The sequence below is a fragment of the Bos indicus genome, chromosome 2 (assembly GCF_029378745.1).
Source record: "Bos indicus isolate NIAB-ARS_2022 breed Sahiwal x Tharparkar chromosome 2, NIAB-ARS_B.indTharparkar_mat_pri_1.0, whole genome shotgun sequence".
Lineage (NCBI taxonomy): Eukaryota > Metazoa > Chordata > Mammalia > Artiodactyla > Bovidae > Bos > Bos indicus.
This window is the reverse complement of record NC_091761.1, coordinates 38511710-38538593: the sequence shown is the minus strand read 5'-3', so window position 1 is coordinate 38538593 and position 26884 is coordinate 38511710. Positions and strand designations below refer to the sequence as shown.

General features: G+C 41.7%; 1 protein-coding gene across 3 annotated transcripts in view; it reads right to left on the bottom strand.

Moving 5' to 3' along the window:
- The window catches only part of ACVR1 (activin A receptor type 1), a 131368-nt gene that overhangs the window by 28331 nt on the left and 76153 nt on the right, over positions 1-26884 (bottom strand). For 2 of the 3 annotated variants that reach the window (XM_070767663.1, XM_019972459.2), the window contains 3 exons: positions 25527-25600; positions 5770-6033; positions 3387-3598 (listed from right to left, as the gene is read on the bottom strand). In XM_070767663.1, the coding sequence (XP_070623764.1) occupies positions 3387-3598; positions 5770-6033; positions 25527-25593 (543 nt within the window). In that variant the 5' untranslated portion in view covers positions 25594-25600. Of the gene's footprint in view, positions 1-3386; positions 3599-5769; positions 6034-14498; positions 14832-25526; positions 25601-26884 lie in introns of those variants that run through there. The other variant, XM_019972466.2, reaches the window with a different exon arrangement.

Sequence of the window (26884 nt, the reverse complement as noted above, 5' to 3'; positions counted from 1 at the left end):
TGATGAAAGATTCTTTAAATTCTATAGTGCTTTACAATTTTCAAAAGTTTCTCACACATGATTTCATATACTGTATGTCATTCTTGATGTCAATTGCCCACAAAGCAGAGAGACAAAGAAATATAACTTCCATTTAAAACATAAAACCATACCCCAAATCTGCTTCTGGGCTTCCCTTGTGGCTCATCTGGTAAAGAATCTGTCCGCAATGTGGGAGGCCCTGGGTTCAATCCCTGGGTTGGGAAGATTCCCTGGAGAAGGGAAAGGCTACCCAGTCCAGTATTCTGGCCTGGAGAATTCCATGGGCTATATAGTCCATGGAGTCGCAAAGAGTCGGACACGACTGAGCGACTTTCACTTCACTTCACTTCAAATCTACTTTTAAAAATGAACACACTGCAAAAAAGATTCCCAATTAGTTTATTCATAAATTTTCCATTCTTACTGTCAGTGCAAGCCAAGAAGCAGACGCCTTTTTGAATCAGGAATGGATTTTCTATAATAAACAATACTGCGCCTATGGTGATTGTGGTAATGTTACAGCAATGTTGAGCTAACACTCCCCAAAGCTCCTCCTTTCCCAAACATTGTAGCTGGCCTGCTGAAGGAATACATTTCTTTGTTCAAATTTCGTCTTTTACTTAATCTGAGCACCACTCTGAAATACTGTTGATCAGCAAAATTACCAAAATCCGAACATCCAAAGAAAGAAATTTAGAATTCTTAAAAGCCACAAAATAGATAATCAGCAAGAAATTGAATGTAGATGAAGTAGTTTCACATCTCCCTAACTTTCTCTTTTGCTGTTCCCTTTTCTCTTTATTCGTCCCTTTTTTTGAGAGAATAATTTTGAAAATTAAACTGTGTGTTTTTTTAATAATGTGCAGTCCTGGTTCTAAACCTAGTTCATAGACTTCAGGAGATAGGGCAAAAAGAAATATCAACCGAAGACTAACAAACATTACTTCAACTCTTGGATGCCAAGGCTTCTTTTTCAGTGCAGGGGAGCTGTTTAGTAAGGTACACATTGCTGAGTCATGTAAATGAGACTATCAAATAATCAAGTCTGTAAACCAATAATGATGACTTGTTTCAAACAGTGTTGTTTACTATGTCATATCGTGATATACTGTCCTTTAACATGGCTGAGTGGAGAAGACTATCTTAGCATATGCTACCATTCTGCGTTCAGAATTATAGAAGCCATTTAGATAGTAATTTAGACTAGAGGTTCCCAGCAGTGCCCAATGTGATTAGTTACATTAGCAATTCTAAGAAACAAAATTCTGACTACTTCATCTCATGCTTTTGCTAAAGTTTTATCAGGATTCAACCTTGTATCTTCCTTGCTACTAACTCAAAGAAAACTCATTTAGTCTGCCTTAAAATGCAAAATAAACTTCTAAGTACACTTCTAAAGAAAAACTGGTTTTCTACTTTCTGAATGAAATGTCCTTATCCCCTCTCTTCCCAGTTTGATGTAGCAGAATTTAAACAGGTAGGGGAAAGAAAGCTAAACAAGGTTCCTTCCCCCCTTTTTTTCATACAAAACTTGACTGTGGTCCAGCGATGGAGAAGGCAGTTGGATAGGCTAGTTCCCAGCCTGTATCAACCGTCAGGACGGGCTAGTTCCCAGCCTGTATCAGCCACCATCAAATGTCTGCACAGCTGGCTAAGGGCAGTCATCCAGGTGTAGCACCTGAGCTCCCAAGACTAGTGAGAGCAAGTCTTCTCCAGCAAAAACGCTTAACTGCAGAACCCCCAGTCACTTTTAGCTTTGTTATCTAGCAGAACAAGACTTAATTCAAGACAGTTTTAGGCAATGCACAGTCATGGCATTAAATAACACCGAATCACATTAAAAGCTGCCACCCTGACCATCTTTCAATTCATGAGTCAATGACAAGGAGAGCATCGATTTGGTATCAGCATGACTTTTAACATCTTTCTAGTATTCACAGATCTTTGCCTTTTTAAAAGGGACCATCTGACTCAGCACAGTAACCCTGTAGAATGTTATTACTTTTCCCTTCAGCACTTGACGTAACCTATTCACAGCATGTGGTTCTCTTTCTCACTTAAAGCTTAAAGGTGCTTTAAAATTAACACTTGACAAACAATTTCAAAAAGTGAAAAAAGACAGTCGCTTCTTAATGTGATTTCATCATTTTAAACTGTGCAAAAAGAGTAACTTTAAAACATACAATACAATGGTTTCTAACTCTGTGCAAGCCGCAGGCTAACAGTGAGCCAGAGAAATGCAGCTGATCTGAATGGTGTGTGCTGTACGTGTCAAATACACAACAGATTTTGAAAGTTTATTTAAAAAAAAAGGATGCAAAGTATCTCATTAATAATTCTTTATGATTATATACTGAAATGATTATTATGTTTACTAAGTCATGTTAAATATATTCTTAAAATTAATACCATCTGTGGGTTGTTTTTGTTTTTTTAACTTTTTTAAAGACAGCAAAGAGATCAAACCAGTCCATCCTAAAGGAAATCAACCCTGAATATTCATTGGAAGGACCGATGCTGAAGCTCCAATACTCTGGCCACCTGAGGTCAAGAGCCGATTCACTGGAAAAGACCCTCATGCTGGAAGAGACTGAGGGCAGGAGGAGAAGGGGGCAACAGAGGATCAGATGGTTGGATGGCATCACCAACTCAATGGACAGGAGTTTGAGCAAACTCTGGGAGATGGTGAAGGACAGGGCAGCCTGACATGCTACAGTCCATGGGGTTGCAACGAGTCAGACACAACTTAGTAACTGAACAGCAACAACAACTACAAAATTTTAAATTACACGTGCCCCACATACTTCCATTGGACAGCACTGGCGTAACCAAGTGAGTGCCCTCCACAAGGGGGCAGCACAGGAGCACAAAAAAGGTAATAGCTGCTTTTTTGGATGTCAGGTTTTAAAGTCTTAAATTACAGGGTGTTAAAATAATCTAGACAGGAAAGTGATTTTTAATATTAGGCAAAGGGTGCCTTTTTTTCTAAAAGCCCTATTATGGCTAAAAATAGAGTAACTGAGTACCATAAACTCCAACCCTGCCCTCCCACCATCAAAATTATAGGTGACCATTGTCTGTCCCTGTCCCTTTACTCCCAAAAGAAAAATAACTACCAAGATTCAACTAAAATAAATCCACTCACTCATTTAATGTAAATGTCTGTCTAAAATAAATGTTCTCACATAGAGGAGACTAAACTCACGTAAGCGTGCCAGCATATACTTGCTAAGAACGTAAGATTCCAGTAGTACGTGTACACATGGTCCAATCACCAGCAACTTGCTTAGCATTTCATACTTGAAATAACAAAGCATCTTCAGCCATCTCTATCACATTAGGGGTCCCCTGGAGCCCAAACTCACTGCTAAAGTGCTGTCTCCAACGTTGGTGGTGATGAGTCCTTCAATGGTGCCATATTCCACATCTCTGGGGTTAAGGCGTTCTTGATTGCGCCTTTTAAATTTTCGGAGAGCAACTCCCAATAGGCAGGCTAGAAGGCATACTGCGAACACTACAGACAAAATGATGAGGCCAACCTCCAAGTGGAAATTCTGTGTTCCAGGAAAAGATTTCCCTGGAGATGGGGGAGAGAAGAGTAATTGGCTATAGGATCATTGTTTTTAATGTTTAGCATAACCAATACCTAACAAGTAGCTCCCGATCCCGACCACATAGTTTTATAAGTCGCAAAGTGCTAAAACTAAAATACTTTATAACACCTGGCCAACAGCCCAGTCATTTAACCATTATTCATTTAGATACAATAGGATTTTGAAAAAATTCCACTGAGAACCAACTTAATGCATCTGTGTGAAAAGTGTTTGTAAAATATAAAGTATTATATAAGTCTGATACTATCCTTATTAAATTAAGATTTGATCTGTAAGGATGTTTTATCATCAAGCCCTTACAGACAGATATTATGCTGCAATATTTCTATGAGAAAGTGCTATCTGAGTTAAGACCAAATTATCCAATCTGTGGGCCTTCTCTTCAGTGTTACCTTGGATATCTATTGCTGTATTCTCATTGCTATTTTTACATCATGATTTATGCCTAGGAACCTATTCATTCAACTTTCTTTAACTCACTTATTCAACATTAATTCACTCACTTAAAACATTCACTCTTTGATTCACTCACTCACCTAATCACACACTGACTCTCTGGCTCAGACATTATCACATCACCCATTCAAACATTTATGCGTTCATTCACCTAAACACTCACGTGTCACAGAGGCTTTCATCTTGTCTAGTGAGTTAAGTCAAAGTTTCTTACTTGGATAGTGAAGGTCATAGTTAAAAGATCCCAAAGCAATATCACCTCTGAATTTCAGACCCCCTCCTAAGACATTATACAACCAAGCCCTGTTCTTCCCCACGAAGGTCTTATTCTTTCAATGTTCCTGGCCTCTTCAGTCATCCAATCTCAAGCTGAATTTCCTTTACAAATTTATCTAAACTTTCCAAATCCAAATTAATCAACAACTTGGCACATAATACTCCAAGGTACATGTCATTTGTAAGATAAAGTATAAAACTAATTATGTACAACATTAAATTATAAATATCATGCCTCCCTAATTAAATTAGAAATTCCTAAAGTAAATACATTTTGTACTACAACTCTAATCTGGCAGGGTCTTCTGCAGACGAGAAACTTTTCATACTGTAGACATGATTTTTATGTGAATGCAGACATTTTTCATGGTCCATCCACTCTATTAATCACAGTTTAACTAACAAAGTTTATTCCATCAAGTACCCTTTTTAGTTTTAACCATTTAATACAAAATCTCTATTATTCAATCCTATTTGCTTATCAGACTTTAACCTTTCTATAGACCTTAAGGTCCTCACCATAACTTTAAAAATTATGAATTATGCAACATGATCTTATATCAGTTTTTTGTTTGTTTGTTTGTTTGTTTGTTTTCATTTTTCTGTCTCTCTCTCTTGCTAGTTAGCATTTCTGGCCTTGGATGCTCCTCATAATCTCTCCTATAGTTTGTTTCTTTTTTGTGTGAGTGTAAGATTGATTAAGGACACCTATTAAAAATGTGCTATATATTAAGACAGTAAATTTGGCTTGAGCTGAATCTACAGACTAAGGTACATTAATATTTGTAGGGACTTTGAGATGCAGTTCAGGGCTCATTTTATGGGGAAACAGTTTCAGAAGAGGACTGAAGTCCATATTGACTATAATATGGAGAAGATTCCACATAACCTACAAGGTTGAGATGAAATCTCACCCAGCTTCAATCTGCAGTGACAGATCACTGGGCATTTGATACAGGAGAATGGCTTTGTCTCCTTCCTCTTAAGAAGGAAGGCATTCCTCTCAGATACCAGAGCCTTATGTTCCATTTTCTTCCCTACATACTCAACATAGAGACAAGTACCTAATAAGCACAACTGTTTTAGAAATTATGATATCATAGCTCCTTTCAGAAAAAGGTATCAGGAGCTACTCACCTCCTCATGACACCAAGAGACATCTGGTCTGCCAAATCGTCCCCATAGTAGATATCACTCTGCTCACTTTCCCTAATACGCCCATCCTCGTTATAGATTCCAAAAGGCCATGCCTTTCTCTTCCTCACTGGACCTAACTTGCTTGTCACCCAGTGTTCAAAGAGTAGGAGGAAAGCCTTGTGGCTACTCACATTTTTAACCCACAAAGAACCAGGATAAGACTGACTAAAACCCTTGACCTAGAAACAGAAAAGTCCATGGGAACCTTTAGTAGGCAGCTGGGCCGTGATGTTCCTGTTACACCAGTCCCCTTGGCAGCACTCCACAGCCTGGCCAGGTGACGGCGGGGTCTTACAGGTCATCTTCCCCTGCTCGTAGACCTGGAAGCAGCCTTTCTGGTAGACGTGGAAGCCATCATTTATGCTCAGCGAGGAAAAGCACTGCTGGCCTTCACAGTGGGCCTCATCCCCACAGGAGAGGCCTTCACACACACACATGTAAAGCTTGGGGTTTACCTTGGGCTTCTCATCTGCAGAGTGGGGACAGAAAGGAAGACAAACAAACAAAAATCACTGTGTGGGTTGTAACCCCATTAGGGGAATCACGCAGTGTCTCCAAGACCAATACAAACACATTAGCCGAACAGAAGAAAGTCAGGTGAAGCATCACCACTGGTCATGATCTCTCATCTGACCAACCACCAAATAATGATCACCTCTCAAGATATGAATGTGTTTCTCTAAGCTGGGTATGCTTTTAGATCCTACTAGGCTGAAGAACGGTTATCATCTGTTACAGGCTTCGGAAAATGGACTTCTCCCATTGTGGCTTTCATGGTATCTTTGGTCTGGTGGGCTCTCATACCCCAGTTCTTGAATCAGAATGTTTTTACCAGAACATAATGCTCTTACTTTTATTTTTTGTAGAAGAGGTTCCTAGACACATGGCATCTGCTAACACCAGCTCCCGCTAGCTGCATACGAAACCCCGTAACTACTCACACAAGGGCAGCTGATGTTCCTGCCATCACCTGTCTGCCTCAGAAACACAGCAGTACAGTAAGAGTTCACAAAGGTGCACGGTCTATAATTACATATCCATATTATCGATAGTTTCGCTTAGATGTCTAGATTACTTTTTCCGTAGGAGAACACTTAAGTTTTTACATTAATTACTATGGGAATTCATCACCGCTAAAGCATTTTCAACTGGCAGAAAAAAAAAAATTGGCACTAATTATTGAGGATGGAAGCACAAAAGGACAAAGGGAATAGAACAGTGTTTGAACAGTAAAGTAACAAGTGGGACTAAAGGAAAAGCCTACACAGGTTGGACCAAGGCACAAGACAGATCATCAGTGAAGCATGCCTCACCAGACCTCCTAATTGTCTCTTTCTGAAAACACTCATTTTCAGTTTGATCTTTCAAATCACTCTTTTCTTTCCTGGGTTAGAATAATTAGTTCAGACTTGCTGGTACCAACAGTTTCCACTAGTGGAGAAGGAAAGTGAAGACAGCATATAAACAGCCAACTCCTGGAGGCCCCTGTTAGTCTGCTGAGGCCCCTTTGACCAAAGCACTGTTCATATAGAGGGGTGGCGCCTTTCAAAGCCCCCTGAAGGTCTGCAGCACACACAGACTGCCTTCCACTCCCTGAACCCTCTGTGGCAGCAGGTCAGCGAGAGAACGGCTTCCTTCTTAAAATAACAGGTCGGACGGCTGTGCTTTCAAGAGGAGACCTTAAGGTAAGGTCTTTGAAAATGTCAAGTTCATTTACACAGATTTGTGTGGGTATGTGTGGAGGTGTGGGTTATCTCAAAAAGAGAAAAGCGTTCTTCATCTTTCTTCTCCCCTCTTCAAAGCAGTGAAAAATAGTTCACTGCCCACTGTAATGTGGGTGCCTCGTCCCACAGAGTAAGCGCATACAGACACACAGACACAAGCTTTCTATTTATAATTGCCTTGCTAGGTCTTTTGAAAACCACAAGGGGCTCATCCAAGAGCAGAGACATGCCCGAAAGCAGAAAATCCAAAATAGCCGCTGACAGTGTATGTATGTCACCAGTCTCACCCCCAAGGAGCAAGAGCCCTCAGACATTTTTAATGAGCAATAACACTAATGAGCCGAGGGGTAGTCTTTTATTTTTCCTTGCCTAGAGAAATCCAAGAGAAATTCCAGCACCAATCTATTTCTATGAGGATGAGAAACATATATATCTGTTGACATAATCCAGCAAAAAGTTTACTCTTGCCAAAAGCAAGTTGAAAGATAATATTTCTAGGGAGTCTAGACACGCTTGCCACTCTCGGATGGCACAAAGCTGTGCTGAGAGTTGCCAACTATGCTGCCCAGCAGGTGATGGCTCTCTGGAGGGAAATGGATAGGAGGGGTGAGGGGCAGAGTTAGTGGTGTCATACTGACTTGCGATCAGAGCTGAGAATTTAAAAGTATATGTTGAAAAGCTGTTGAGTAATGTAATGTATGTAAATGTGAAACACAAATGTGTATTTTAAGACCCTAAATAATTTTTAAAGGTCATGGATATCCAAAAATACATAACTGAACACATTAAAGAGGTTGTATCTGTTGATGCTTGGTTGGGGAAGAGGGCTTGAAGGGGTAAAACGAAAATAACACAGGAGAGAAGCTGGCCACAGACTGATAATGAATAGAGGAGGATGAATCATTTACTTGCTACACGTACAGTCTGCCAGGAACAACAACAACCACCCCAGGCCATAGAGGGCTCACTCATCACTGATTCTATGGAAACAGATGGTTCAGGGTACCAGAGAATTAATCGCACTTGGTGGTTATAATAAAAAAAAAAAAAAGTCAATTAAAAGAAATAACATAATGACAATAATAATTTCTCTAATGTGCCTTCAGAGTGAACTCGGTTCTTAAAGTCAGAGCCCAAACTCTAGGAGCACAGGCACAAGATGTCTCCTGCCTTGCCAAGGTCTCTGGCTTTTGAAAGGACATGGGGATGGTCTGACAGATGTTTAAATTGTGACCTAGAGAATATTGCCAGAAGTGAGCAGCCTCAAGTACATACCATCTTTAGTAAGATTCAGCCCACTAGACCCAACCCTGCAGTGCATCCAGGCATAACTGGGTACAGATCTTAATCAGATTTTATCCTCTGGGGTCATACTCTAAGTTAAAAACCAAGGTTTTCAGATCTTCCCTGCCACAATCAGAAAAAAGGAAAAAAGAAGGAAGACAACTCTTAACTCTATGTAATAATTAACTCAGTCTCTGATATGGGACCATGAGTTCAGTTCAGCAGTTAGCAAATGGGAAAGTATAAAAACTCCACCAACTCTGCTTCCTATTTTGCTTTTCACCAACATTTACTTTTCTTAATTTGTGAATTCCCATATAACTGATTAGCAGAGCCCTTAGTGAATCAGTTTTTTTTTTATACAGCCAAATATAAAGACCTTAAATTCACAAGAATATAAGAATGACCCCATGCACCCACACACACATCTACACCAGACCCAAACATTAGTTAAACGCCACTTTGGCAATCTTATCCAACAGAGTAGATCAACCTAAGAGACCCCAAGAGGATTTTCTGAGCCAGGATCACTAATTCAACAAAGCAGGTTACAAGCAAGGTAGTAGCATTTTCAGACCTTAATATTCACAATTCTAAGATGCACAGCAGGCCCCCAAATGCCTGTGCCTCACTGTTTTTATCTTGTTAAAATTTAGGAATAACCGTAACATGTGTGGGCCTGGGATATCTTATTTGGGGTAGGCTGGTGGGGTGGGGAAGTGTGAGAATTATCACAAAGCCCTTTTTAGGGCCACAAACAAGGGTCTGTGGACCTCTAATCTCTCAGACTGAGATATAAATACACTACACATCAGGGAACACCGAGGAAGGATAATCACCTTCTGTGACTGATTTTCAACAGTCCAGCCAGGAAGCACCACATCTGATATGAAGCATTTTACACTTGCCTGTGCAAATAACTACGAAGTGCCCTGGCAGAAGGCAGTCAGTCTACTCTACCTAATTGACGCTCATTTAAATAATTCAGTAATTGAAACGTCAAGCCAGAGGTATTCCCTCTGTGCAGAGCTCACCCACACTGTTTGTTCTAAAGGCACCTCCCAGCATTACTCAGTGTTATGGCTGGCACCCTGTGCCCTCTGGAGCCCCAGAACCAGGCCTGTGTGAACACACTGGCAGCCCACGTCTGGCTGGGAGCAGCAGGGAGTCCTAGGCGCCACCTGGAAGGATCCGGGGCTGGCTCTGCAACCACAGGCTCAGGCTGGGGATCCCAGGGGTTCACCAAGGCCGAATCTTTTAAGATTCTCCTTGTTCTGGGCGATACCCAGCTCACCATCTGGACACACCTACTCTCACAGCCTAATCCTGGACTGGCAGAGGAAGAGGCAGAGCAAAGAGCATTGCGGATTTTCTAAGACTGTCCACAGTTTGGGATGATCTTGTGCCTCAGAGTAAGAGGACCCACATTCATGTCTTAAGTGGGACTTGAGCAACCTATGCACATGATGAAGGGATTTCCATATTCTCCTGCCCACCTGCCCAGTCATGCACTACAGAATGCTCTAAGGCATTTCAGTTGATGATCATTCTTAATGGTGCACAAAACCCGTTTCCCACTGAAGTCTTTGACACAGAAGACAAACGAGAAAATGCTCCAAGTCAACCAGCCTGTAGCTGTGATCCCAGGAATCAGCAAAAGGAACAGCTGAATTTCTCACAAGCTCACCTCAGAGTGGCACAAACAACACTGTAATGATTAGACTACTGTCTCTTAGACTATTGTCCAATATCTCAGAACTTTATAGGCTAAAAAAGGAACCCCAAACATCCGTGGACTTCTTCCAACAGTATAAACAGTTCATTCATTTGAAATGACAGCTTCTATTAGGCTCACAGATACGGGAGGCCTTCCATCAGCTCCTAATCCGAGAGTGCAGTATGGCACCTTTCCAGAATCTTCAGCATTTGAGATCTCTGGCATTAAACAAAGGCTTACGGAAGGATTTTGCAATGCCAGGTATCACTGCCAGCAAGCCTGCTCCTGAGACAGAAACACAAAGGTCTGTCCAGACTGCCTAGTGAAGGGCATTTGATGGTCTGGCAAGAAAGCAGGCTATATGCTTGGAAATAAAAGACACCCAGGTGCCTAAATGCTCTCATTATAAAACATCCACTTAGGGATCCCAAATCATTTTTTTTTTTAAACCTGAACAGAGAAATTGATATTTGGTAAAGTTTTACAAGCCAAAAAGAAAATAGGAATAGGGGCAATTGAATAGGATCAAATATAAATTAGAATAACGACAATAAAAAACAATAGTAGGGTTTCCACAATTTTAAACTCACGATGCCTCCACTCTGAATGCGCCCTTTCTCCAGTGTTTCCTCACGGAGCTAATGGTGCCCCCATTTCAGATCTACAAGCCTGACTCCATGACCCTCAAAATGGAGATACACAGGGAATTCCCAGCAGTTAGGACTCGGTGCTTCCACTGCTGGGGCCCAGGTTCAATCCTTGGTCAGGGAACTAAGATCCCACAAGCTGCGACCCTGTCTCCCTCAAAAACGGGGGGAGACACAGTGGTCACCCTGCCCTGGCTGACCTGCTCTCCACCTTTCCAGCCTCACCTCTGATCCCCTTGGTTCTGGGAGGGGTTCCTCCTGCTTCGGGAGCCCAGGTCTGCTAGGTATGGAATTCCCCACCATGGGATGCTGGGCTTCCTTCCTGAGGACACCCCCCAACCCAGTCTGTGCCCGTCTTCCCTTCAGATCTCACCTCATTCTCCTCAGAGCCTTTGTTCACACCCCCAAGTGTAAAGCAGGAGCCCCTATCTACACTCACACACACATGTCTGCACGGCTGTTCCACATCCAAGTCTCCCCTCCAGACTGTGCACCCCATGAGGGGAGGAGCTGAGCCCACTCAGCTGGCCGTTAGGCTCCCCACAACTGCCTCAGCCCCTGGCGGGAGGACACGCCTGATGAACGTTTAGCTCCAGAATGAATTTTCTCTTCACAGACAGGATTTAGAGGTGGGAAGAGACATGATGCTGGTTTTCAGAGCAGACTGAGCCTATAAAGTCTTTAAATGTCAGCAGAGATCTTCAGGCAAGGCTTAGTCACCGAGCCAGCATGTCTGTGCAAACCCCTTCTCCCTGCAGGAGCTCGCCACAGCGTCACAGCTGCTCACCTACTCGGGCTTTCAAGTGTGGAAAATCGGTACTTTTTGTGTTATGGTAGGTTTTCTGTTTGCTTGTTTGTATGTGTTGGAAGAAAGAAGTAAAATGCAAGAGTTCTGAAAACAAGGAATTATTTAATATATCAATAGAAGAGCAGGGCTTTTATGGGAGGTCCTTCCAGCCTCTATGATGCTATGGTGATCAGAATGATCAAAACAGAGTGCCCTGGCTCCAGCCAGTTTAGAGAGGTCTTGCAGGACTTGCCTGCTCAGCAGGGAAAGGATGCGCCTGGTCTCTGCTCCCATTTTTCTCCTATCAGTGAAAATAATGGCATTTTCAGCAGGGAGTGAGGAAGAGTGAATTACATCATTTTCCCCTTCTTGCTCTGCTGAAGGTGATAAGGATTCCTAAGTCACCCTGCATTTGAACTGCTGAAGCTGGGGGATGGGGGAGAGTTCCATCTGTTTATTTTGTGTCTGGGCTGACTCCTTGTCTCTGAAATAATCCCTGTAAATGAAGTCTACTGCAGCAGCCACACCTTTTATTTCAAAGCCAAAAACTCAGTCTGTGTTTAAATGACTAACAAGTTAAAGAGCATTGTGGGGTATTGACCTAAGACAATACTGGTCTGTCTCTTCCGTGATTTTTATGATTCTATGAACACAGCAAAGACTTAGCTTTAACACGTGTGCCATGTCTGTGAAGCAACTCCTTCATAGGGGAGAAATATGGGGGTCGTTATTTAATCTTTCTTCACTTTGTCTCCAAACTTCTTGAATTGGTGCTTCATATAAACAAATGATTACCAGGCCTAATGGAAAGTACCTACTGAGGAATTCTTTCCAAGACAATATACCCCTACTCTGCCCCATGTATTACTGACGATTCTTTCATCTAAGTGAAGCTCCAGTTGTTGGGAGAGTAACAGAGAGGACCACAGGCTGGAGGAGGGGGAAAGTGCACTGGGGAATTATAAACACTTCAGAGAAGTCATCTCTTGTTTAGATTCAGGAGATCCGGTGACGCGGTATCATCTATAGCATGTCTTAGGCTTGAAGCTCTGCTCACAACGTGGGAAGAGATGTTCCTGACTCATTTGGGTTGTCTCCACCACCCCTTAGGATATCTGGGGAGCGCATGGCTGCTCCAGCGAGGGTTTCCTACACAGGCTCTATATTGAAAATATACTGCACGGGACCAGACAGCAAAGAAGGGCCAACAGAGCTCCTGCTTCTGTTCCCCTCCAGAGCCCATGACCTTCTTCTCTGGGAATCAGGGACAGAGCCTCCAAGGTCGCCAATCTCTGCTTACCATCAGCCAGCCGCCACCGCACCCCCACTCCCTTTCCGGAAGCTTTCAAACCACAGAGATAAACCCTTCAAAAGATGGGCAGTGCTCCAGTTTGTTAACAACAGTCTTAGACTGCCAGCCTCTAGGTATCGTGACACCCAGAGCTCAAGGCAAAAACATCTAGAAGTAGTTAAATCCAGCTAAATTCCTCCTCTCAAGCTCCCTACCCTAACCCATCCCAGAGAAAAGCAGAGATGAGATATTTTCTAGACTCTCTCTTTCCAGCCCAAATGAAGCCAAAGAGATCAAAATACCCAAGGGGGAAAAAGCTGGGGCATAGCCCAAACCTCTGACATTGCTGCTTTCCTGTCCCCCAATTTTCCAATCACGTCCCAAGGTCCTGTAGGTTCACAACTCCATGGAAGGTCAAAGAAAGAAGGAATCCCATGACTACAAGCTTTGTGCATCTGTATTATAATGTGATCTTTGCTTTGCCTATCTTTATTATCCCGTCTAAAATTGAATACAGTCTACAAGAATTCATGAACTCCTAAATTCAACACACTTAGGACTGGCTTCCTCATCACAGACTGAAGATCCTACAAGTCACCATGAAAAAAGCTGAGTGTGGGTCATTTTCAGTTTACTGTTTCTTACTGCCAAGCCCACAGAAAGGCTCCTCCAGGTGCCTACACTCTAGGTGGAAACAGAAAGCCTTTCTTCAGAGTGCTGTGAACCAGAACTGGCTTTTCAAACACACATTCCACACCCCTCACCGCCCCTCTCCCCAGCTCTGTGGCACAGCACGCCATTCCCAACTTCCATGATAATCTTGGACCTTGGCAGGAGAAAGGCAGCTAAATCCGAGATGTGTCACGAGGCCACTGGCTGGGGAGCAAGAATATCTAAACACAAACCAAGGCAAGAGCAACAGGCCAGGGTTTCTGCAGAGTCCCTTTGGCTCCCATGGCTGCAGAGCACCAACAGCCTAAAGATAACCCACGTCTCTAAGAAGGGGCACTTTTAAATAGTAGCTTTAGTACTACCAGTCACTTTAGAAGTTTTTCCTTTCAGAGCCTGCTTCCATCCACACTGGCGTGCCAAGCCTGCCCAACGATGGCAAGCCCGCAGCAGAGATGAAAGCCCAGAAGGAAATGGAAAGAGTCCCAAAGGGAAACAGACAGCTCCTAACATGCTGGGATGGTATTCTGTGCCCACACTTGGACTGCTGAGAAAGAATAATCTAGCAAAGAGACACCTTGTATAAGTGATCCATTGACAGTCACGGGGGATTAATGAGCAGGTAAAAAATAAAGCAAAATAGTTTAACTCAATGTCTCCCGCTTTCTCAAACTGTGGCAGAGCACACCATGATGGCTGCTGTCCAGGGTTTTTTTTAGGAAAGCCTTTCCCTCCAAGAGGAAACACAGACCTCTCCATTTGTCAGACCCCGTTTGGCTGAGCAAGCAGAAGTGTGTGGCGTCTTCAGCACATACCGTCCATACGCAGTCACGGTGGCCACTCACTAACCACAACAGTGCCCAGTGGAACCGCTCGGAAGAGCCTGCTCCTTTTTTGTTTCCTTTGAAGCCAGGGCCAAAGTTCCCAAGATCTTCCTAAGAACCACTGAGATCCACTCAGCCCTTCACCTTAGCCAGCAGCGGAGCCCACGCTGTCCTAAATGGCAGTCGGCCCTGGGCTGGTGTACGAGGGACAGGTGCGTAGTGGGCTATTTTCAGCTGCTATCAGCTCAATCACGAGCCGCGCACATGCTCAGTAGGCAGGCAAGTTTTGGTTGCCTTTCCAACCCTGGGCAGCCAAGACATACACCTTTCACAGCTGCCAGGGCAACCAGCAGCCCGGTCCTCCTCCCAAGACGGGAGCAATGAAAACAGTGTAACCTGGCCAGCCACCATGCCAGCCAGCCAGCCAGCAAGCAAGCTGCACCTCTCATGTCCCTGCCCGGGTTATTCTGAGCTGGGCTTACTGACACTCCATGGCAACACAGGAACAAAGGGCCAGCTAGAGAGGGATTTAAATATCTCACAAAAGTTGCTAGAAAAGTCAGCAGCTCAGCCTTCTGTTTCCATAATAAAAGTAGCGGTGGAATTATTGTTAGATTATTGTCGTTTGCTGCTGCTGTTAGAATTTGTGCACTGCCTACCACAAAGGTCTTCTCTCGGAACTAAGGGTTTTGTTTTTGTTTTGTTTTTGTTTTGTTGGCCACTATCGAGTTGCTATAGTTGGGATGCCTTTGAAAAGGCAGCACATGGGCCCTGTCTGCCCAAACCCTGCAGGAGGACTAGTTGTTCCCTGTCCCTTCACCTCTCATCTTGCTGTATGTAGCCTGTGATCCACTTCTATCACACAACTCCTTCAAAACACACAAACTGTGCCTAATTAATCTTTCAGTGGGCTTCCCAGGTGGCTCAGTAGCAAAGAATACACCTGCCAATACAGGAGACACAGGTTCAATCTCTGGGTCGGGGAGATCCCCTGGAGAAGGAAATGGCTGTCCACTCCAGTATTCTTGCCTGGAAAATCCCATGGACAGAGGAGCCTGCTGGGCTATATAGTTCAGTAGGGCTATATAGCTCAAAATAGTCAGACACGGCATAGTAACTAAACAACAATCCTTCAATAGCTCTCTGTGTCCTCAAGATCCAAAACAAACACCTCATGCGCAAGGCCCTGCCAGGCTACTTAGGCCCTCAACTCCCAACCCGAATGCCTTCTTCAAGCTGCTCTGCCCTGCTGGACCCCCTAGGCAGAGTCTCCCACCCACCCACTTCTCTGGACTTGGCCCTTCCCCTGTTTAAAAGTCCTCCTCAGTTCTTCCTTTGCTGGTCTAATGCCTGTCCATCCTTCCAAACCCAGCCTCCCTGGACCGCTGTCCCCAGTCCCAGCCTCATGTGCCATGTAGACTCTTCCTGCTGACACCCCAGTATGGTGCTGTAACCTGTGTCTCCTCCATCTAGACTTTGACTCTTTGACAGCAGGAACCCCTTTCCAGGTATGCTGACATCACCAGTACGGATCCTTGGCCTCATGCTGATCAATCAGCTAAAAGAAGGTTAAGACTGGTTCTCTTTTCCCAAACTTGGAATAAATTCTTTGAAAGGATATGCTTTCCTGTTCTGTCCCCAATCCAGATCAGTTTCTTGGTCGCTTATAATATTCTTTTTTATATTATGATAATTATGCATTTTGTCAAATACTCATTGAGCACCAACTATGTGCTGGGCACTGTCTCAGACACTAAAGAGAAAACAAAGACCACGCCAAGTCCCGACCTCTCTCACCCTAGGGCTCACTTTGCACGGATGGCCCCTCACCACCACCCTGTTACTGTCCCACATGGCACTGCAGATAATGGCTCTTAACAGGTAAGATAACCCACATTCAGAAACACAGTAAAAAGGAAGAAGATGGCTCATGACAGTGTTTGATGCTCTTCTGAGAAAGGCCTGATTCCTATGCAGGCCAAGAGTCTTCCTTTCAGAAGGCACTCTGACTAGGAATACCGTTTAATTACCAAAAATTACCCGGCTGCTGCTGCTAAGTCAGTTCAGTCGTGTCCTACTCTGTGCAACCCCATAGATGGCAGCCCACCAGGCTCCCCCGTCCCTGGGATTCTCCAGGCAAGAACACTGGAGTGGGTTGCCATTTCCTTCTCCAATGCAGGAAAGTAAAAAGTGAAAGTGAAGTCGCTCAGTCGTGTCCGACTCTTAGTGACCCCATGGACTGCAGCCTACCAGGGTCCTCCGTCCATGGGATTTTCCAGGCAAGAGTACTGGAGTGGGTTGCCATCGCCTTCTCCGAAAATTACCCTAAACCTTAGCAAAACTGACTGTTTGAAGCTCATGAAATAAGAAATGATGTGAAAGATAAACAGAAGCCATGAGTGTTTAACTCTACATGGCATTCTGCAGCATTATATATTTCACAGGAGTCAAAGTTTGAACTGGACTATTTGTTTTGCTTTCTCTATTTTTTACAATTTTCCTAAATGGGTCTGATTTATTATTATTATTTGGAGGGGAGGATTTTGTATTGGCTTGGTGTAAATATCAGAATTCAGAAAATAAACAAATTCAGCAAATAATAATAAATAAAAGAGGCTACTCCCTGCTCCAAGTCACCATTTGAATAAAAAAATATAGGTAGGGGTTTTTGTTTTTGCTTTAAGGTGTACTTCACCACCCCCTTCCAAGAGGAACTTCTCATTCTCCCTCCTGTTCCTTCTTTCCTTCCCACATCCCGCAAAAATACATATCCTCAGAAAGTCCATGCTCCACTCTAACCCATAACAAAGAATTAGATGCAGCATTGTGGAGGATCTAGGAAACACCCAGCTCTGCAGAGCTCAGATTCAGCTGATTAGAATCAGGGAGCAGCTGTTCCAGTGTTACCACCACGGCTGAGAAGGCACAAATGCAAACTTCCCTCTTCCTGTCAAATCACTGGCTTGCAGAGAGCGAATGGCAGGCTACATACAGTTGTAAAATAATAATAATAATAAAAGGTCTGGAGCAACTCTGTTGGAGACTGTCTGGGTTAGCTGTCAGAGTTCTCACCTGAGGGCAGCAAGGACTTCCGAGCAATATGAGCTCTTGGGAGCAGAGGGGAGCTGTCTTTCTTAAACCGTGGGTTATGACCCATTCTGGGTAGGCAAATCGATTTAGGAGTTCAAGAGAAGGTTTCTTTCTGTCTAAATGAAATAAAACTAAACAGAATAAAAAAGAGAAGAAACAGGAGTACATTAAAATAGAGTGATAGGTCTTTCATGAAATTTTCTTTTCAGATGTGTGTGAGTCCTACTCCATGATGTTTCTAAATGCAGGTGCACTGGGTCCAACTCTAAAGTGTTTCTTACCGTGAGTCAGAGAAGATCTTGAAGGTTGCCCCGCCCTGCGTCTTACACTATCTTGGAATGGACATGAGTGCTGAGTAATTACGACTATTGCGTATAACCATTATCAGGGGAAGTTGCCTGAGGTCATGCTAGATGGCAGAGGGAGGTTCTCAGCAGTATTTGGAGAGTTACAAATTAATTTTTTTTTTAATTTTTAATTTTTTACCGAAGTGTGGTTTCTGGTATCCAGCAAAGTGATTCAGTTATACATACATGTATATGCTTTCTCATATTCTTTTCCACTATGGTTTGTTACAGGACACTGAATATAATAATTCCCTGTGCTAGACAGTAGGACCTTGTTTATCTAGTTTTATATAGTAGTTTGTATCTGCTAATCCCAAACTCCTAATTTATCTCTCTCCTATGCCCTTTCCCCTTACAAATTAATTTTTTAACGTGTTTTGTTTTCCTTGGTGTTTACTTTTCAAAAGCAAAAAATAGCACACATTCCTACCAATCTCCTGCTTCCCCAGTTTTTCCATAGGGAGGAGATGGCATCCATGTTCTTCCCCCTTGAGACCGATCTCTGTAAGAGAGAAGGGTGGAAACTGTTGCACTGCCCACTCACTGCTGACCACAGGAAACCATTTAATGAGCTAGGGCCTTGGATTTGCTTTCCCATCTGTTCAATATTTGACTCTGATTGAATTTTCAAGTCCGTTCCACACCCTACCACTAACTTCTTTCATATAAATGCATTGAATATGAGCATTTTATAATGTTCACTAGGAAAAAAAAAAATGGATGTGGCTTTAGTTTAACTACATACAGCTGAAACAAACATTCCCCAGGAAGGAAAAGCTGAAAGGAAGCTTTGTCACAGCTCACCTTGCATCAATAATACACTCACTCTGGTAGGTGAGAAAATGTGACAGTAAAGAATCGGTACCTTGAGCGTGCACAGCTTCATCTGATATTTACATTTTAGGTCCTCATGACTAACAGCTCAGTGCATCTCATCTCTTCCCAACAAATCACTCATACGATGGTGTGTTAAAAAAAAGAAAAAGATTTTATTCTGAACAAAAGGAATAAATTATAGTAATGAGAAATGAGAGCAACAAATTTAATACGGAGACATTTCTCTTACATTCATTCACCCCTTCACGAACTTCCTGCACTCTCAATAATGAGAAATTCAAAGAAAGGCTTATTCTATTCTTCACCCCCAGTGGCAAAGAGGGGCACCTTTGTCGACCCTAACAAAAAGTCTATTGAAATGATCTCCTTCCTTCCCTTATTGGGTAATTGGGCTGGAAAGTCTGAGTAGTGATGGCTTTGGAAATACTAAAATCAAGTCAACCCAGAAAATAATTTAGTACTTAGCAATCTTCTCCAGGACAGGCCAGAATCTCTCACGGCAACAAAAATTGCTGTAATAAAATCTAACTACGGCTTGCAAATATAATAAAATGTGGGTCATCTTAGCTTTGAAATATTTTTGAAGAAGCAGTATGGTATTCCACTCTAAGTTATTTGTGTCACACTCATCCCTGCAGAAGCTCATGGGGACAAAGGTAAAACCAAACAAGGAGTTTCTGGGGCAAAAAATGGACTTCTCCCGGGTGGCATGATAGCAGTATTAGAGCATGATTAGTCTTATTAATGGGAAGGAAAAGGAAGGATATACGGGTAATTAGGACTCAAGTGCTCTTCTCTGTGAGAGCAAATAAAACTCTTCCTGCAGCTGGAGTTGTATATATAATGAATGTGAAAAATGCATACTAGTGTGAGAGAGAAATAAAAAACACAGACCCAGGTAAAAGGAACTCATCATTCACTATTATGAGCTCTCAAGTCAGCCTGTCATATAGGCTGGATTGAGCTGGTTCCAGTATGTGCCAGATACAATGTCAGTGGATGTAGCTAATTTAGGGTACCAAAAAATGCAAAATTCTGAAGAAGACTGATAATGACAAAGTCTTGAACACTATTCCTCAAAGTATACGTGAGTGCTAAGCAGCTTGTGTTGTGTCCGGCTCTTTGTGACCCCATGGACTGTAGCCCACCAAGCCCCTCTGTCCATGGGATTCTCCAGGCAAGAATACTAGAGTGGGTTACCATGCCTTCCTCCAGAGGATTTTTCTGACCCAGGGATCGAACTTAGGTCTCCCCCGCATTGCTGCCACCAGGGAAGCCCTGTTCAAGCTGTATAATCTTAAGCAATAGTCTAGATTAATTCAAAAGCACATTCCCACTAACCTATTTCATTAGGGTAATGGTAAGGATTATGGGAAAATAATATATATAAAACAGCCTAACATCTGACACATACTAACCACTCAATAAATAGTACCTATAAATCATTTAAAAAGTGTGGTTATAGTACGTATTTTCCAGACTCATGAGGTCTTTTTGGCCCCAGAGTATTTAGGATTCCATAGAAATTGTAAATGTTCTAAAGCAGGGGTCCCCAACCTCCGGGATCTAATGTCTGAAGATCTGAAGTGGAGCTGATGAAATAACAACTGAAATAAAGCGCACAACAGATGTGACGTGCCTGAATCGTCCTGACACCGTCCTCACCCACCTCAGCACCGTCTGTGGGAAAACTGTCCTCCACGAAAGCAGTCCCTGGTGCCAAAAAGGCTGGGGACCAAGTCAAACTTGGCCAAAATCACTGTTTGGGACCTGTTATTTAAAATGTTATCACTGTATCTCATCAGTGTTTAACAGACATTTGGGAGTATTTTGGTAGACTAAAGGAAAGAACCTTTGTTTCTTCTATTTGTTTTTAGTAGACTAAAAGGAGTACAGTACCCAACAACATATATTAGAATTCTATTTTATGCACCAAGAATGCCACCTAGCTCCACTGAAGCCCAATTAATATGGTGCCACAGCTACTCTAATACAAACATCAAACATGGGTCCATTTCCTTGGTCATCTAAAACCCTGCACGAGACAATCTATGAGGCTCATATAAAGCTTTTAGTTATCTTCCCTATTATTTACCTCTTTCAGTTAAGTATTTTGTACTTAACATTTACTTTATGACTAATGTTGAGTATATTAGAGTGTATTACAATTAAGGGTTCTCAGTGGTGTTTTAAAAACTTTTTCTAGTAAACATGCAAAAACAAAGAATCTTTTCATAGAATATGCTGTTGATAGTTAACAAGGAGTTGAGTCATAGAAGGAAGACAAGACTAATATGATTAGAGCACTCTAGGTTACAGCTGGATATTGTTTTTTTTAAAAAAAGCTATTGTAACTAAAGGATGATGTGTTTTTTCCATACTTATAAACATGCTAGTGGTGGTGTTATATTCAATAGCAAAACCTTAGTGGCATCCATTTCCATTTCAGCCAGACTAACACATTTCATTACAGATCTTCGCTGTGGCATTAAGAGGTCATTTGCTTGATTCTTTGGGCGGCTTAAGAGCTTAAAGCAGGAAAAAACAACCAATGGCTGAATTGCTAATACTTTTTCATAACAGCCCTTTTCACTTCCTCTTCCCCCATTCGTTCTCCACTTCTTCTCTGTTCATACTACATTTCTACCTCAATTTCTCTTCCACTCTCTTTTTTTTCTATTGTGCCTACATCATGAGTCCAACCAGGACAGCGCGTGAAACTTGAAGGACTGCCCTACCGTACTGTTTATCTAGAGAAGCACATGGAATTTGGAGGGATTTCATTTCACAATGGTCTTTACTTTTTTGTTTTATTATGATCATATTGTATAGCCACAAAAAAAGGGAAAATCTGAGCAACTTGCCTTTTGTCTCTAGCCATTATCAAGTGTCCTCTGGGGGATAAAATAAACTCCTCAGCTGAGAACTATGGTTAACCCATCAAATGTTCCCAGTCCATTTCTTCTTATTCCTCATTCCTTCAACCTAAGACCATTCAACCTATCTTCTAGTTAATATACCTTCTACTCCTTTAAACTTCCATGCAGGATCCTTATTTCATATCTTTTTGGTGCTAATTTAAATGACTGCAATATTATTGGACTCTGTCAAAAAACACTGCTTAGAGTGGGATACAGACTTTTGATACCTAAATTGGTTGACAATAGTGCTTTCCAACGGAGAAGGCAATGGCACCCCACTCCAGTACTCTTGCCTGGAAAATTCCATGGATGGAGGAGCCTGGTGGGCTGCAGTCCATGGGGTCACCGAGGGTCGGACATGACTGAGCGACTTCACTTTCCCTTTTCACTTTCATGCATTGGAGAAGGAAATGGCAACCCACTCCAGTGTTCTTGCCTGGAGAATCCCAGGGACTGGGGAGCCTGGTGGGCCACCGTCTATGGGGTCGCACAGAGTCAGACACGACTGAAGCGACTTAGCAGCAGCAGCAGCAGCAGCAGCAGCAGTGCTTTCCAATAGAAACATAGTAGGAACTACTTTATGTAACAGTAAATTTTCATAGTTGTAAAAAGGAACAGATAAAATTCACATTTTTACTGTCTTCAAAACCCAGTGTGTCTTTATACTTATCAGCACATCTCAATTTGTATTAGCTGCAATGAGAGTGCTCAGTAGCTACATATGGCTAGCTCCCAGACAGGACAATGCAAATCTATAATATATGTCAATGAATATGGGAAGGAAGCAGGAACAGATCAAATATTATGATGCTTTTGAACTGTGGTGTTGGAGAAGACTCTTGAGAGTCCCTTGGACTGCAAGGAGATCCAACCAGTCCATTCTGAAGGAGATCAGCCCTGGGATTTCTTTGGAAGGAATGATGCTGAAGCTGAAACTCCAGTACTTTGGCCACCTCATGCGAAGAGTTGACTCATTGGAAAAGACTCTGATGCTGGGAGGGATTGGGGGCAGGAGGAAAAGGGGACAACAGAGGATGAGATGGCTGGATGGCATCACTGACTCAATGGACATAAGTCTGAGTGAACTCTGGGAGTTGGTAATGGACAGGGAGGCCTGGTGTGTTGTGATTCATAGGGTCACAAAGAGTCGGACACGACTGAGCGACTGAACTGAACTGAATTGAACATATAACAAAATAGACTTCTAGTATATCAAGTACTGTTTTTCCACAGTGTTGGCTATACTAACTTGTCATATTATATGCCTCCTTGGAAACTTATCCAATGTATAAAGCTGATCACTATACCCCCAAGAGCCTGTAACAGACACATAAGTCTTACTGGCCGATCTGATCACAAGGCTGAGATTCACACCATAAGCACCACTTTTCATGGAGCAACCTTTTTAAAATAAAGTTCAAACTGTTTAATGCACAATAAAATATAGTTCATTTATATATCTAGAAAGATTTATACCAACATGCTAAAAGCAATTACATGTAAGTGCAGGGAATTATAGGCAGCTTTTATTTTCTTTTTCTCTTGATTATCTCTTTTGTGGACTCTGCATGGGCAGTATCATCCTTAAGTAGCCTTTTACAAATGGGGAGAAGAGAAGATAGAACGAGTAAAGCCCACAGATGCCAAAGCATTTTGCCCATGTGATCTCACACAACTAAGTTACCTGTGCCCCTTTAGGGTCTCACTGTTCCACTAAGCATTCATTCACATGAAAACTCTTTGTATAATTAATTGAACTTAATACCTAACACTTTTATACATAAAAATAGAAAGTATGTCTTACACTGTCTTAATGTATATGAAATTTACTCAAAATATAGCCACTGTGTCAATCAAGGCACGAATAGTCCCTGTTTTGATTCTACCAAAATTTGTTCACCAATTCAGAAAATTCAATCACTGCAGGCAACATCACTTGTGCTAATTAAATCACCAATATAATAAATTCACTAGTACCAATAAGAATACAAACATTTATATACACACACATATATATTAATCTTTGATGTCTTAGAAAACAGAAAAGATACCAATACATTTTCTGTTTTCTAAGACATCAAAGATTAATATATATGTGTGTACATAAATGTTTGTATTCTTATACAAACATCTGTTACTTCATTATATCTTATAGTGTACTCATGTCCAACTATACTATATTACATTTGCCTATAAATACCATTTTAATTATATGGCATAGTTAATTACATATTATTTTAAGAGAATTTTCTATTTCAGATAAGGAATTACACTGAATTTTTAAAACTTACATTTATAAGAAAGGTATGGTATGTATAAGAATTACATTTTAAGAAAATCAAGGGGCATTATCAAATATATATTATAAAAAGGGGGTGTTCACATGCCCCAAAAAATCTAGACACAGAACTTATACCCCCCTCATAAAAATTATTCAATTAATATTAATAGATCACAGACCTAACTGTAACATACAAACACTATAAACTCCTATTAATAATGCAGAAAATCTAGATGACCTCATTGAGTAAAGCAATAACGTTTTAGAAGTATGATCCATGAAAGAAACAATTAATAAGCTGGACTCCATTAAAATTAAAAACTTCTGCCCTGTGAAAGATAATGTCAAAAGAACAACAAGACAAACCACAGACTGGGAGAAAACATATACCAATGACATATTTGATAAAGGACTGTTATCCAAAACATGCAAAGAACTCTAAAAATTAAATAATAAGAAAACAAACAACCCAATTAGAAAATGGGCCAAAAACCTTAAAGACACTTAAATAAAGATATACAGATGGCAAATAAGCACATGAAAAGATGTGCTTTTTTGCATACTTCATACATCATCAGGGAAACACAAATTAAAAGAATGAGACACTACCACATACCTGTAAGAACGGCCAAAATCTAGAACACAGTTACTACCACAGGCTGGTAAGAATGTGGAACAGTAGGAACTCTCAGACATTGCTAGCGGGAATGCAAAATGCAACAGCCACTTTGGAAGACAGCTTAGCAGTTTCTAACAAAACTAGACATATTCTAACATACAACCCAGCAATCACAATCCTTGTTGTGTGAGGAGCTGAAAACTTACACCCACACAAAATCCAGTACACAGATGTTTACAGAAGCTTTATTCATAACTGCCAAAACTTGGAAGCAATCAAGATGACCTTCAGTAGTTGAAGGGATTAATAAACTATGGTACATTCAGACAATGAAACAGAACTATTAAGCCATGAACAGACATGGAGGAAACACAGAAGTGTAATACTAGGTGAAAGAAGCCAATATGAAAAGGCTATACAGTGTATGAATCCAATTACATGACACTCTAGAAAAGACAAACTATGGAGGCAATAAAAGCATCAGCAGTGGGCAGATGTTGCAGAGGTGGAGCAGGACGAATAGGTGGAGCTTAGCGGATTTTTAGGGGAGTAAAATACTCTGATACTTTAACAACAGATATAAGTCATTTTACATTTGACCAAACCCATAAAATGTACACCACCAAGAGTGCGCCCTAATATACACAAACTATAAACTGGGATGATTACGATGTGTCAATGTAGGTTCATCAATTATAACAAATGGATCACTTTGGTTGGGGAAATGTTGATAATGGAGAAGGCCATACATGTGTGCGGGAAGTAGATGACAAATCCCTTTGCCTTCCTTTCAACAGCTCTAAAAAATAGTCTTAAAAATGGGGGAAGAGGAGGATTAAGTCTGACAGGATTAAGAACAAGCTAGTTGACAGTAAAGTGAACATTACACAGTATGCTTATCCTACCCAACTGTGAGCCACTTACCTTCCATACTGGGGGAAGGGAAAGCAATCATCACGAGCACAGGAAGAATCATCACTCCATCCACCATTGTAAAACTGTGGAGGGAAAAAATGAGAGAGTTCAGTAAACCAAAAACAAATGTAACTGCAGGAGGACAAATGAAGCATACCATCTTTGTACTTGTCATTCAAGGCCTTTCTTACAAATCCCTCTTACATATGTTGCCTTACTTCTTAGTAATTTAAATATGTACCCTTTACATGGATCTAAATAAATCATCTTAAAGTGTTAATCAGATTTCTCTCCTACTGGTGGCCAATCCAAGACAACATTCTCTGAGTCTACCCTCTTATAAAGAGCTCAAAAGGGACATGAAAAATTCTCAGTTATAAGGCCAAATATTCCTAAAGGACTTATAAGGATGGGTATTCGTAAAGGACTTAAGTTTGAATTTTATCTTATTCCACTGAACTCAGAATTGGCAACAAGAATTCTGAGACGCATGAATAGACTGTTCTAACATGATTCTCCAAGCCAGGCTTCAGCAATATGTGAACTGTGAACTTCCAGATGTTCAAGGTGGTTTTAGAAAAGGCAGAGGAACCAGAGATCAAATTGCCCACATCCACTGGATCATCAAAAAAGCAAGAGAGTTCCAGAAAAACATCTATTTCTGCTTTATTGACTATGCCAAAGCCTTTGACTGTGTGGATCACAATAAACTGTGGAAAATTCTGAAAGAGATGGGAATACCAGACCACCTGACCTGCCTCTTGAGAAACCTGTATGCAGGTCAGGAAGCAAGCAACAGTTGGAACTGGACATGGAACAACAGACTGGTTCCAAATAGGAAAAGGAGTACGTCAAGGCTGTATATTGTCACCCTGCTTATTTAATTTCTATGCAGAGTACATCATGAGAAACGCTGGGCTGGAAGAAGCACAAGCTGGAATCAAGATTGCTGGGAGAAATATCAATAACCTCAGATATGCAGATGACACCACCCTTATGGCAGAAAGTGAAGAGGAACTAAAATGCCTCTTGATGAAAGTAAAAGAGGAGAGTGAAAAAGTTGGCTTAAAGCTCAACATTCAGAAAACGAAGATCATGGCATCTGGTCCCATCACTTCATGGGAAATAGATGGGGAAACAGTGGAAACAGTGTCAGACTTTATTTTGGGGGGCTCCAAAATCACTGCAGATGGTGACTGCAGCTATGAAATTAAAAGACACTCCTTGGAAGGAAAGTTATGACCAACCTAGATAGCATATTCAAAAGCAGAGACATTACTTTGCCAACAAAGGTCTGTCTAGTCAAGGCTATGGTTTTTCCTGTGGTCATGTATGGATGTGAGAGTTGGACTGTGAAGAAAGCTGAG